The 12856-nt window shown below is 41.6% G+C and overlaps 1 protein-coding gene and 1 long non-coding RNA gene across 5 annotated transcripts in view; one reads left to right on the top strand and one right to left on the bottom strand.

Moving 5' to 3' along the window:
• Window positions 1-12856, bottom strand: part of LOC143159715 (uncharacterized) — a 71693-nt gene that overhangs the window by 23567 nt on the left and 35270 nt on the right. The gene's annotated exons all lie outside the window — the stretch shown is intronic.
• The window catches only part of PRKG2 (protein kinase cGMP-dependent 2), a 31784-nt gene that overhangs the window by 15334 nt on the left and 3594 nt on the right, over window positions 1-12856 (top strand). For 2 of the 3 annotated variants that reach the window (XM_076336972.1, XM_076336973.1), the window contains 9 exons: window positions 1266-1343; window positions 2372-2466; window positions 3283-3351; window positions 8061-8159; window positions 9079-9229; window positions 10498-10634; window positions 10796-10885; window positions 11136-11277; window positions 12049-12212. In XM_076336972.1, the coding sequence (XP_076193087.1) occupies window positions 1266-1343; window positions 2372-2466; window positions 3283-3351; window positions 8061-8159; window positions 9079-9229; window positions 10498-10634; window positions 10796-10885; window positions 11136-11277; window positions 12049-12212 (1025 nt within the window). The remainder of the gene's footprint in view (window positions 1-1265; window positions 1344-2371; window positions 2467-3282; window positions 3352-8060; window positions 8160-9078; window positions 9230-10497; window positions 10635-10795; window positions 10886-11135; window positions 11278-12048; window positions 12213-12856) is intronic. The other variant, XM_076336974.1, reaches the window with a different exon arrangement.

Here is a 12856-nt window from a genome sequence, read left to right on the forward strand (position 1 = left end):
TCAGTAAGCATTCAAAATAACAAAGAAGAATAAATAAGTAAAAACAAAAACAAAAAACAACCAAGCTTTTTTTAATATGACAGTGTTTTTGGAGTGGTCAGAGTGGAATTCCAGGTTGGCAGCAAATAATAACATTTAGTGGCATAAAAGTAAGTTATATCTTTGGCATCGAAGCAGTCAAGCAAGTAGGTAAGAGGATCTATAATCTAGCCTTTATTAAGATTAAGCACAAAGTTGCTGTCCAGGTCTCTGACTCTTTTTTGGTAATCACGGTTTACCTGTTTCCAATATATGTAATACTTTCCTATGCCTTGGACCACATACACTGCAAAATATAAGGGGAAAAAGGCCTTAGGACTTCAACATATGAAACCAGACAAATATCTGTGTGTCTTAGACAGCAGCCTTTGGAGGTAAAGGCTTGATATATAGTCATAGCTGTGATGTTTTCCAAGAACAGTGGTAACTATTAATGCTTTTTGTATAGCGAAAGTCTGCAGGAACCCCAGTTTTGGAACAGTTCTGCAGATGGAGAACAAAAGTTCCTCAGAAAACTCAGAGCCTCAGTCCCAACGAGTCAGAGGAGGCAGATGGAGTGATTCATGGCCATAGCACAAGGGGATGAGGAGATCATGGTGTTGATTATGTGAAACGGCAAATGGTCTTAGCACAGCAGTATCCTAAGCAGTGACTTTTTTTTTTGTGGGATTCCCGGCAAGGGACAACTTTTAGGAAACACTTGGAGGAGAAAAAATGAGGTGGTTGTTTATGAGGAACAGATCACAAAGCTGAAAGTTAACATGGAAAAAATGCTTGATTGAAAGTTAAACAATTAGGTAATGAAGGCAGGGTTCCTTAGCAGAGACAGAAAAGTTGGTGCTTTGGTAGCTTGCAATAGATGATTTAGGCATTTCTACTGAGGTGTCAAACCCAAAATTCTTTGGAAATGGGATTTTGACTTAGAACTCTTTTAAGAGCTTTTGATTTTTTTTTCCTCATTTTCCCCTGCTTCATAAGCATGATACCAGTGTTAATATTTTTTTAAACAAATAACGTGCTGCTGCATTAAGATATGTTACAGATTGGCCACCATGCTTTACATAGTGGAATGCTTGCATATTATTATGGGATGCAACCTATGCAGGAGATAGGAAGTTAAACATCAAGGGAACATCCAGATGGATTAAGAACTCTGCATAGTAATCATAATTTTCAAAGAGGCTAATGATATATTGATATATTGTCTCTCTCTTCCCCCCCAACAGGAGTACTATCACAAGGGAGATTATGTTATTCGGGAAGGAGAAGAAGGAAATACTTTCTTTATAATAGCAAAAGGAAAGGTAAGATATAATAAACCTAACTCACAAAGTAACATATACAAACACCTGTATTTCAAAAGCTACCTTGAGGGGTGTGGTCTTCAGTGAAATCTGTGCAGAGAGTTTTTGAAGATGCTGTTAAGTTCACAGTACTGTGATAAAAGCCTGGAGCAGCATTTCAGAGATTCAGGGAGCCTAATTTTCATTCACAATGAACCCATGTTACACTGTTCTAACTATAATGTAACTAAAGTATGTCCTGAAGCCTCTTGACACTGTAGCAGAGATGTAAAGTCAATTTTTTGCAAATGAGATTTGATCCTATGTCTTCTCCTGGATGTTTCAATATCTGGTGGGCAAAACATAGACTTGTGAAATATCTAAGAAATAATGGAGTCCTAGGTTTAACAGAGAGTGTCCTTCTAGGTGACGCAGGGTCTATTCCTTTTGTTTGTTAGTCCCAGAGGCGTAAGGCAGCAGCCTTTATCCATCAGCTGTTACATTGGAGGCTGACACAGGACTCTAAAGAATCAAATCAGGAGAATTTTCATCAATAAACTTCCAGGAGGGGTTTCAAGTTCAAAATGTGTCTGTGTCTGGATATACTCTGGGTTGTTTTTTGCTAATGGGTGTGGACATCAGCAGAACGTGTGCTACTGTGGAAGCGGAGTTTCCTGAGGGGGGAAATATTAGTTAATATTTCTGGAGGCTATCTGTTTAGCTGAGAAGACAAAAAGCTCATATGATGCCTGCCCACTGTTGGAACTGAAGTATTTTTCAGTTTTTCATTAAAAAGTGATTTATTTTGCTCTGTTCTAAAAGGTATGAGAAGAAAATGTTGGGGGATGGGCAATAATGAATATATCCATTTTTCCATCTCGGCAAAAATCAGAGAGGTGTAGAGAATGTTTGATGGTTTTCATTTCTGAGAGGAGGGAGTAATTATATATATTTGTAACTCTTTCTGAAGCATTACATACACAGAAAAGGGGAAACCATGCAATACTTTGAAACTTACCTTGCTAAATTTTTGTTCCTGTACTTTCCAGGTGATAGTTACCCAAAGTACTGCAGATCACTCGCAACCTCAGCTGATTAAAAATCTACATAAAGGAGATTACTTTGGAGAAAAGGCTCTCATTAGGTTAGTTCACATTGTCTTATTCACTATGTATACTATTTCAATTGTTCTATCATCACTATGTGTCAGATTATACAACTCATGGCTGTTTTGAATATAATCTTTGTTTTAATTGTAAAGTCAGCAGATGAAGGCAATGGCTGAATTTGTCTTAATGTTGTTTTTTTTTTTTCAGAGAGAACTTGAAAGTATACACTGTCACTGACCTTTGGTTTTCCCTGAAAAAGTCAAATGCTGGCCCTCTCTGCATTGTTGCTTATTGTTTATATTTCAGTAAAAACTGTGATGAAAAGTTGTGCCAGGCTCTATATGACTCCTAGCACGGATAAGTTCCATCATTACTGGACTGAGCTGTTGTTTCTGTGCCGGTGCCCATGATAGTAAAAAAACAGAGAAAAGGAGTACAGAGAAGATATGACCTATGAGCCAAATAGCTCATATAGCACATATTTTTGTGGGTGATTGAGTAGGGATCGTTTGGTCTCTGGAATGTTTTATATCTGAGGATCATTTCAGAAATGAGTAGTAAATCCTGATGTAATGCTAATTACATCTCATCCTAATTTCTTGGATGGTTGCTAAAGGAAGTCATGATGCAAACCCTATTGAAACTGGAAAAAATACTGTGCTAGACAATAATAATGACTAGTAAAATGCTATAATTGGGTATTTGGTTCAGCAATATTAATCCAGATACAGGCTGCAGAGGCCTTCAAGGGGTTTCACCTATAGCAGCTGTGACCCTCCATGAGTATGATGTGAGGTACTTTGAGGATTTTTATATGCTTCTGAATTCTTCTAATCTGTTTCAATTCTTAGTGATGATGTCAGATCAGCAAACGTTATTGCAGATGAATACGATGTGGAGTGCCTCGTTATAGATAGAGAGTAAGTATCATGCTATGGTTTAATGAAAGATTTGCATCCTCTTTCAGTAGGTTAACAATAAGATGTGACTTCACTGTAGGCACAATCACAATGTTTTCTTAAGTGAATACTGAATGAGTGGCTATGCTTTAGACAAAGACCTAATGAAGAGTGGCTGACAGAAGGTGCAGGAGCACAGAAGCTTAAGAGCAGTTCAGAGTTACTCTTTTCTTTCTCTCCTTGTGGTGGTGATGTTTCACATTTGTTAAGTGCTATTCTTTGGCTCAGGGAACAACAACAGCCCCTGAGCGTCCCTGGTTTCAGGATGTCCTTTTGTCGAGGGGGACATGCAGCCAAATTCCTGGTTTTGTCAGGTAGAGGCCAATTTAACACTTCCTAAAGCAGAAAAGAGTGGAACAAATGGAAGATATAAGAAAGGAAGCTCCCAGTGGAAAGTGAAACAGCAAACCCACATTTCTCAGGGCTAGCTGTAAGGATGCTTACTTGGAATGTGGTCAGCCACCATCCTTTTCCTTGCTGAATCCCAAAAGGGCTCCTACTGATGGCTAAGATTCTACCCCAACCCAGGAAATGGAATCTTAGGCTGTGAATGCATTTTCCTCTTCTCTTCTTTAGCTTGTTGAAATAGGTTGAAGAGAAGCATGCCAAAGCTGGTGCATTCTAGGGGAAGGGGATACCAACAGGACTGCAGTAGGTAAACCAAGGGTTGGCATGGCATCGCCAGAGGGTGGCAATGCTAATGGGAACATTTACACTGCTCCTGGGAGCATGGAGGGCTCAGGAGCGTATCTGAAATGCTTGCACACCAACACACGCAGTATGAGAAACAAACAGAATGAACTGGAAGCATTGGTCAGCTCCCAGAGCTACGATATCATTGGTATTAGTGAGACTTGGTGGAATGAGTCCCACAATTGAGTGTTGGGATGGAGGGCTACAGGCTGTTCAGGAGGGATAGGCAGGGCAGGCAAGGTGGAGGAGTCACACTATGTGTAAGGGAGAGGTTTGATTGTACAGCCCTTACAGTTAGTGATGATGTGGGTGAGGATTAGGGGGATGGAAAACAAAGGAGATGTTGTAGTGGGTGTCTACTACCGATCATTGAGCCAGGGTGTAAGCACTGATGAGTTATTCTATGGGCAATTAGGAGAAATCCCTGGATCGGTAGCCCTTGTCCTTATGGGAGATTTCAACTTCCCAAACATCAACTGGCAATATCATACTGCTGTGAAAAGGAAAGATGCCCTCCTAGACTTGCTATTTGTGAATAGAGAAGGACTCGTGGGGGTAAAATATGTTTAATCATGAACCTTGACATGAACTTCCTTATTTTCAAGTATCACTTCAGGGTGGAGTTTAGGCATCCTTACACACATCCTTATACTTTGTTTCCGTGTATGGCTTTGTTTCAATTTTAGATCTTGATTTACATATTGAGCCAGGGTCTCAATTAGTAGAAATAATTCTGGCTCCGGTTTGTGCTAAGGCAGGGTCTTGCACACATTTTATTTATATGCCTGACACCCAGTGCAATGTGATTATGACAATATGATTTAAACTTCTGATCCCCAAACCTCTTAAAACAACATGTGCATAGTATGTTACTTCTCATGTTAACGTGGCTGTTTGATGGTAGTGCATACCGCCTGCCTTTTCAGCTGCTTCCAGGTAAGGCCCCATTTCTGCAGGCCACTCTGTTCAAGCAGCCTCTGTGGACCTGCACCAAGTCCCAGCGAGTCCGAGGGCTTTATGAAAGGGCAGGAATTGGTTTGATGCTCACTCACCGTGTGATCTGGTGGACATGAGGATAGCAGTTGCGTGAGTGAGGGGAGCAGCTGGTGTGAAGAAGGGCAGGCAAACAAAAGACATGCAGCTTTTTGAAGCTAAGCTGTACTGTATGCTTTCATTGCTGCTTCTTCCCATTGCAAGAAGAAATATAACCAGGGAACCTCCAGACTGCAAATGTGTCGTGGGAGATGTGATGATAGGTGGCTGTCTTGGCCACGGTGATCATGAAATGGTTGAGTTTAAAATTTTTGGTGTAATGAGAAAAAAGGACAGCAGAGTTGCTACCCTGGATTTCAAGAAAGCAAACTTCAAGCTATTCAGGGGGCTATTTAGCAGAGTACCCTGGGAATCTGCTTTTGAGGGCTTAGGAGTCCACAAGTGCTGGTCAGTTTTTAAGAACCACCTTTTAGAAGCACAGGAGCAGGCAATCCCACTGTGTTGTAAGTCAAGCAAGCGGGGCGGAAGACCAGCTTGGCTGAACAGGGAACTCCTCGTGGAGCTGAAGAGGAAAAAGAAATTGTGTGATCTCTGGAAGTGAGGTCAGGCTTCGCAGGAAGATTACAGAGCTGTGGTTCATATGTGCAGGGAGAAGACACGAAAGGCCGAAGCTCAATTAGAGTTGAAACTGGCCAGTGTTGTGTCAGACAACAAGAAAGGCTTTTCTAAGTATGTCAATAGCAAAAGGAGGTCTGAAGAAAACATTGGATTGCTACTTGTTGAAGACTGTCACCTGACTAATAGGGATGAAGAAAAAGCGGAGGCATTCAATGCTTTTTTTGCCTCAGTCTTTAATAATACTGATAGACCTTGGGCTGCCCGGTCCCCTGAGTCGGAGGACCACAGGTGTGGGAACAGTGACTTTCCATTTGTGGACACTGAAACTGTAAGGGACCGGCTGTATCAGCTGAATGTTCACAAGTCCCTGGGGCCTGATGGGATTCATCCCAGGGTACTGAAGGAGCTAGCGGATATTACGGCAGGACCCCGCTCAATCATCTGCCAAAGGTCTTGGGAGTCTGGGGAGGTCCCTGCTGACTGGAAGCTAGCCACTGTTATTCCAGTCTACAAAAAGGGCGTGAGGGAAAACCCAGGGAACTACAGACCTGTTAGTCTAACCTCAGTTCCTGGAAAAATTATGGAGAAGATCATACTGGGTACTATTGAAAGGCATTTAAAGAATAATGCAATCATCAGGCACAGTCAACATGGGTTCACAAAGGGAAAGTCCTGTCCAACTAATTTGATATCCTTCTATGATAAGGTCACCCGCCTAGTGGATGAAGGCAAGGAGGTGGATGTAGTCTTTCTGGATTTTAGTAAGGCTTTGGATACTGTTCCTCACAGCATCCTTCTGGACAAGTTGCCCAACTGTGAGATGAGCAGGTACGCAGTGCGCTGGGTGAAGAACTGGCTGAAGGGCAGGGTTCAAAGGGTTGTAGTGAATGGGGCTACATCTGCCTGGTGACCAGTCACCAGCGGTGTTCCTTAGGTCTCAGTCCTAGGGCCAGTTCTGTTCAATATATTTGTCAACGATCTGGATGCAGGAGTTGAATGCACCATTAGCAAGTTTGCTGATGATACCAAACTGGGAGGTGCCGTCGACTCTTTTGAGGGACGAGAGGCCTTGCAGAGGGATCTAGATTGATTGGAGCATTGGGCAGTCACTAATGACATGAAATTTAACAAGTCCAAGTGCCCGTTTCTGCACCTGGGATGGAGTAACGCTGGGCACAAGTATAAATTGGGAGAGGAGTGGCTGGAGAGCAGCCCTGCAGAAAGGGATCTGGGGGTGCTGGTCGACAGCAGGCTCAATATGAGTCAGCAGTGTGCCCTGGCAGCCAAGAGAGCAAACCGCATCCTGGGGTGCCTCAAACACAGTATAACCAGTCAGTCAAAAGAGGTGATTATCCCACTGTATTCAGCGTTGGTACGGCCTCACCTTGAATACTGTGTGCAGTTCTGGGCCCCACAATTTAAGAAGGAAGTGAAGGTCCTTGAATGTGTCCAGAGGTGGGCAACAAAGCTGGTGAAAGGGCTGGAAGGAATGTCTAAGGAGCGGCTAAGGACTTTGGGTTTGTCTAGTTTGGAGAAAAGGAGGCTGAGGGGCGACCTCATCGCTCTCTGCAGCTTCCTGAGGAGGGGAAGTGGAGAGGGAGGTGCAGATCTCTCCTCCCTGGCATCCAGTGATAGGACATGTGGGAATGGTTCAAAGCCGTGCCAGGGGAGGTTTAGATTGGACATTAGGAAGCATTTCTTTACCGAGAGGGTGGTCAAACACCGGAACAGGCTTCCTAGAGAGGTGGTCGATGCCCCAAGCCTGTCAGTGTTTAAGAGGCATTTGGACAATGCCCTTAATAACTTACTACAACTTGGTCAGCCCTGAATTGGTCAGGCAGTTGGACTAGATGATTGTTGTAGGTCCCTTCCGAAAGAAATAGTCTATTCTAAATCTATTCTTCCCACAGTGCTGTTACTCGCCTGTGAAGTAAGAGAGGTGATCTCAATCACTTTGGCACTGTGTACCAAGGGCTCTATCCATTAGGATGGAAGGTTTGGTAGCCTGGACTCATGCCAGGCTGGTTCCTGTGGTAGGGATGGTGGAACCACACTTAATAACCATAGTGCATGTGGGAGGCAAAATATACCCAGCCTGCTCTGAATTATTTAAACATAGCATGAAATGACCTGAGGAGATCCGTCACTCTGTCCCCCTACCCTCTGACAAACCAAGTTTGGTACTTCAGCTGGTTACCGCCTCTTCCATGCTCTTAAAATCTGTGCTGTCAAAGTGATAGTGTAAAGCTCAGTCTGGGTCATGACTCAGAGGCAATGTAAAGCCTTGGTGCAGCAGCACAGATAATGGTTTCTTTCTCTTTCCACTGTATGTTCAGTAGTTTATACCGTTACATTCATGTTTTTAGGACATTTAATCAAACTGTTGGAACTTACGAGGAGCTCCAAACGTACCTTGAAGGTTATGTGGCTAATCTGGCCCAGGCTGATGAAAAGCGACATGCAATGTAAGTCAGATCATTCGTTAGGCACATCTTTAGCAGCTAATCATAAAAAAGAGTGATAGATATGTGAGTAAAATCATGGATGGTAGTTGATGGAGATGGGCCCCTAGGAATGATAGCAATCACTATAATAGAACTGTCTGGGGATGCTTATGGAGTCCAAGAAATTTTTTCTGAAACAAAAATTACATAGAATCTCAGTATATTGACTTCCAACCAAGAATTCACTCTATCCCAAGAAAACTGAGCACAGAAAAGAAGTGAAAGCGTGCTCAAATAATTTTTTGCATTCTGATGGTAAATGCTTTGACTGGTAAAACCCCTAAAGGTCAACTTTAACTCCCGCTTGAGTTAATGAAACTGTATTACTGTACAAAAGACTAATTGCCATTTCAAATAGAAATAAGCAGACATAAAAGAACAGTGGTTTTTTAATGTTTCAGTGTAGCACTGGTGCTATTAAAGAGTTTGCTTTTCGCTGTGGACCACACTTTTAGTTTATCTGCCTCTGATTTCAACCTGAGCACTATTGGAAGATTAGCAGAGTATGTTTTTCTTCTGTTTAGAAATACAGCTGCATTTTTATTTCTGATCATTCTACTGGAGCTGGTACACAGTCCTTCAGAAATTGGTTCTCCAACTTGGAGTGCCCAAAGTTTTGCAGCTGACTGCGTAATTAGGAACCCCACCATGGATCAGCTCTTGATAAAAATACTGTTGATTGTACTCAGTGAACTTCAGTAGCATTTCGCTTCTAACTTACTTCCATAGGATGTTCAGAAAGAAAGTGCTTCTGCATAAAATAAAATTAAGATTCTGTTAGGAAATAAGAAGGCTTTTATTTTTTGTAGGAGTATTAGAGTACTGTGATACAGGTTGCTGGCAAGGAAAGCACTAACCTATGTTGATTTTCTTAATGCAGAGGAAGATCCTTCTGTGGACAGTTGACCAAAGAGGTGTCTTTGGAGATGGTAGAGCTGAAGGAGAAAGTAGCCCAGTTCCCTTCTTCCCCATTCCAGAATTTAGAAGTTGTCACAACTCTGGGTGTTGGTGGGTTCGGAAGGGTTGAGCTTGTAAGAGTTTGTTTTAAACATATTCAAGTAGTTCTGTGTCTTAGATGATTGATTTAACCACTGAAAAATGTGAAGGATTTTAATATTCTGCATGCTTGTGCCTCTCAGGCAGAGGTAATTCTATATAAAGCAATGCATAGTTAAAAAATATTTTCAGGACTTCGATGTTCAAAGAAACAAATCCATTCTTGTGTGCCTTCATCTCCTGTTGTTAAAAGTATCTTCCTGGTCACTAGACATATATTCATCAGTTTGTGCATGTGGAGTTTACAGATGTGCCTACCTGCATTGTGTTCCCTGAATCGCAGGCCTCTTCCCAAGATTCTGCCTGGACCTGAAGTAATCTCCAGCATCACATAGTCTGTGGTGTTAGAATTGCTTCAGTATGCCCCATAGCAACTGTAACCAGTGTGATCTAGTTCTGAACTGTGTTGACTTTGAAATTTCCAACAATTTGTAATGGTTCTTTTGAGGCACATTCTGGGATGCAAAGAGACTCATTAGTCTTAAATTCCACTCTCCTCTGGCTGAGTAGCAAACATCTGAAAAAAATGTGAATGCTTCTTGTGCAGGCTGCTGAAGGTAATGGTAAATTAAAGGAGACTATGTGATTTTAGTGAAGTCAATAATCCTTTACAGTAGTTAGACCATCAATTGTTTTATTCCGATTCATGCTTCACAAAACAAATTTCCACACTGGTTGACTGCCAGCTTGGAAATTCTACAGGGTCACCTGATTAATAAGCTAAAAATTGGATTCTCAGCCAGCTGTAGAACACCGACAGCTGCTTCCTTGGTTTCCTGGAAGCCCTGTTTTAACTTCCATCTTTTTATTGCATATTAGATAATATTTCAGTGTGATACAAAATCATTTGTAAACATTCTTCATAAACTGCCCCTGCTTTTTGTTCTTTTGTATTATGCTAGTTTTTAGAAATCTTAAATTGAAATTAGGACTTGTTGTGGTATAAACTCATTATAAAATATAGTACCTATCCAAAATGCTGCTATTTTATATACATAAAATGAACACAGAGAACACTTCATTTCGTTTTACAAGTGGGGACTGGGACACTAAAAAGGTCTGATGCTTGACTTAAAATCATACAGAACAGTTCTGCAGAAAATCTGGAATTTGTCCCTCGTTACAGTCATCAATTTCAGTCCTGTGCTGCATTGAAAAAGATGGATATCAGTGTACCTATTGAGAACAGATTGGTAAAACATCCTTTCTTTGCCTTACATGTACTCATCATTTTTATTCACAGGTTAAAGTGAAAAATGAGGACATGGCTTTTGCTATGAAGTGTATAAAGAAGAAACACGTAGTGGACACCAAACAACAAGAGCATATCTATTCTGAGAAGAAAATCCTCGAGCAGATATGTTCTCCATTCATTGTAAAGTAAGTTGACCACAAGGTTTCCTTGAAAGTTGACCCCCAGTTGACCCACTGGACAGCATTATTAAGAATGAGGTTTGGCATATATGAGTTCTGGAGAAAAGACATTGCAAGTCTCACATTTTATTTTGCTTTTCCTAAATTGCTGCCATTTGTCTCCACAGACTATATCGCACATTCAAAGATAGTAAGTATGTATACATGCTACTGGAAGCTTGCCTTGGAGGGGAATTGTGGAGCTTGCTGAGAGACAGGTAACAGCAAACGAAGTGGAATCTTGTCCTTTAAAATCACCAGTCAGCTCCATATGTCTGCTGAGTAGACTCTCTATTCAAGGGCTGTCCGATGAAAAGACGCTTGGTTCAGTTTTCAACCACGAGTGATGTACTGAATGTCAGTGCAAAAAATCTGTTAATATTCTGGGTGTTATATGTTATCTGTTTAATGAGCTAGGCATTTTTAGAAGTTAGTTGTCTGCAAGCATAGTGATTATTTTTGTTCCAGAGGCAGCTTTGATGAAGCCACTACCAAGTTCTGTGTTGGGTGTGTGACAGAGGCTTTTGACTATCTACATCACACAGGAATTATCTACAGAGACCTGAAGCCAGAAAATTTAATTTTGGATGCTGAAGGATATATAAAACTGGTAAGATGTAATCCTTTTGTAACATTATCCTTTTGTGCCTATATCCTGTTTCCTTGCAGAGGGGATATAAATAGACAGCATGTAATTATAGTACCAGGATCCCGGAGTTTAATAACTCTTACGCTTCAGTAGAAAAGAGGGCAGGCTACTCGTTGCACAGTGAGAAACAAAGGCATTGCAAAGCCATTGCAAGCCACAGGCAGACTGGGGATTTGCAGCCTCTGAGAGCTCTTGCCACAACATAAACAGCAAAAATAATTTCTCCCAGCAGCCAATCTTAATGTAAAGGCAGGAACCACATTTCCCAGATGCAGAATTACCTCCCTTGTCCAGTCTCAAGCAATCATATGTTCTACATTGTCTCTGTAGAGAGGGAACATAGTAAAGAGCTCCTGCCATACTTGACTGTGACCGTGAAAAGTGCAAAAAGAATACCCTTCAAAGAGCTTAAAACATCCACTCTGAGGACAATGAGCAACCCACCATTTTCCATGGACTGTAAATCTCATGTTCTCAAGGAAAGCGTGGGTTGTTCTACCCAAAAGGAAAATAATTCAGGAAATTACTCGTGAGAATAAATGGATCTGTTCTATAACATTTGGTAATCCAGTGGAATTACTTCTTTCTCCTTCACAACACTACTGTGTAATTCTTTTAGCAGTAAACTGGCAACTCTGAGATCTTTGCAGGAGGTGAGGAAGCAATTAAGACCTTAAGGCTTCCCAGTGCAAAACACTTCTGCATTATGCAGCATATGTTGATTTTGATCAGGTTGATTTTGGATTTGCAAAGAAGATCGGATCAGGGCAGAAAACCTGGACGTTTTGTGGAACCCCTGAGTATGTTGCCCCTGAAGTCATTCTGAGTAAAGGCCATGACTTCAGTGTGGATTTTTGGTCCCTTGGGATTCTTGTGTATGAACTCCTTACTGGCAGGTAAGTGCCTCCTACTCCAAGTTCTTAACTTGTTTGTTTTTAGAAAAGTTTTCAAGGTTATTTTTAAAATAAACAGTTTGGGTTTTTTCCCATCACTAAACAGGAATGACTTGCAAAATGATACTTCTTTTTGCCTCTTATGCATGTCTTATCTTCCATCATTTCAGAAACGCCACAGACAAAGTGTGGGACATACTCTCAATTCTGGTTTACCCAGACACTGGCTATAAGTGGCTGGTATAGAGCTCCTTTAACTGATTATGATGTTTCCTGTGAGGAACAGCTGACAACAGACTGTTCTTTTCCCCTTTAGTGGGTGATGGGGGACAGTGGGGTGGGTGAACTGTAAGCAGGGCTCGTTCTTTGCCTCCGTGCACACTTCTGTGACAACTCTTTGTGAATGCTCAATGGTAGTACAACATGGAAGCTTCTCTGAGTTAGGCGGGAAGCAGAGCCAGCTTAGAGGGACACATATGATCATGCGTTTTCCCTGGTACCTACAGGCAGCTTCTCAGCTTCAAACCTTTCTAATATCTTAAACAGACTGAAAGGCTGAAGGTTGTAAAGCTAGGAAGGTGGGGGTTTTTTCCATATTCTCAAGTATTTGCTTTGATGAGAAATGGCCACATCTGCTCTTGCCAGCC

This window comes from Aptenodytes patagonicus, chromosome 4, assembly GCF_965638725.1.
Source record: "Aptenodytes patagonicus chromosome 4, bAptPat1.pri.cur, whole genome shotgun sequence".
Taxonomy (NCBI): domain Eukaryota; kingdom Metazoa; phylum Chordata; class Aves; order Sphenisciformes; family Spheniscidae; genus Aptenodytes; species Aptenodytes patagonicus.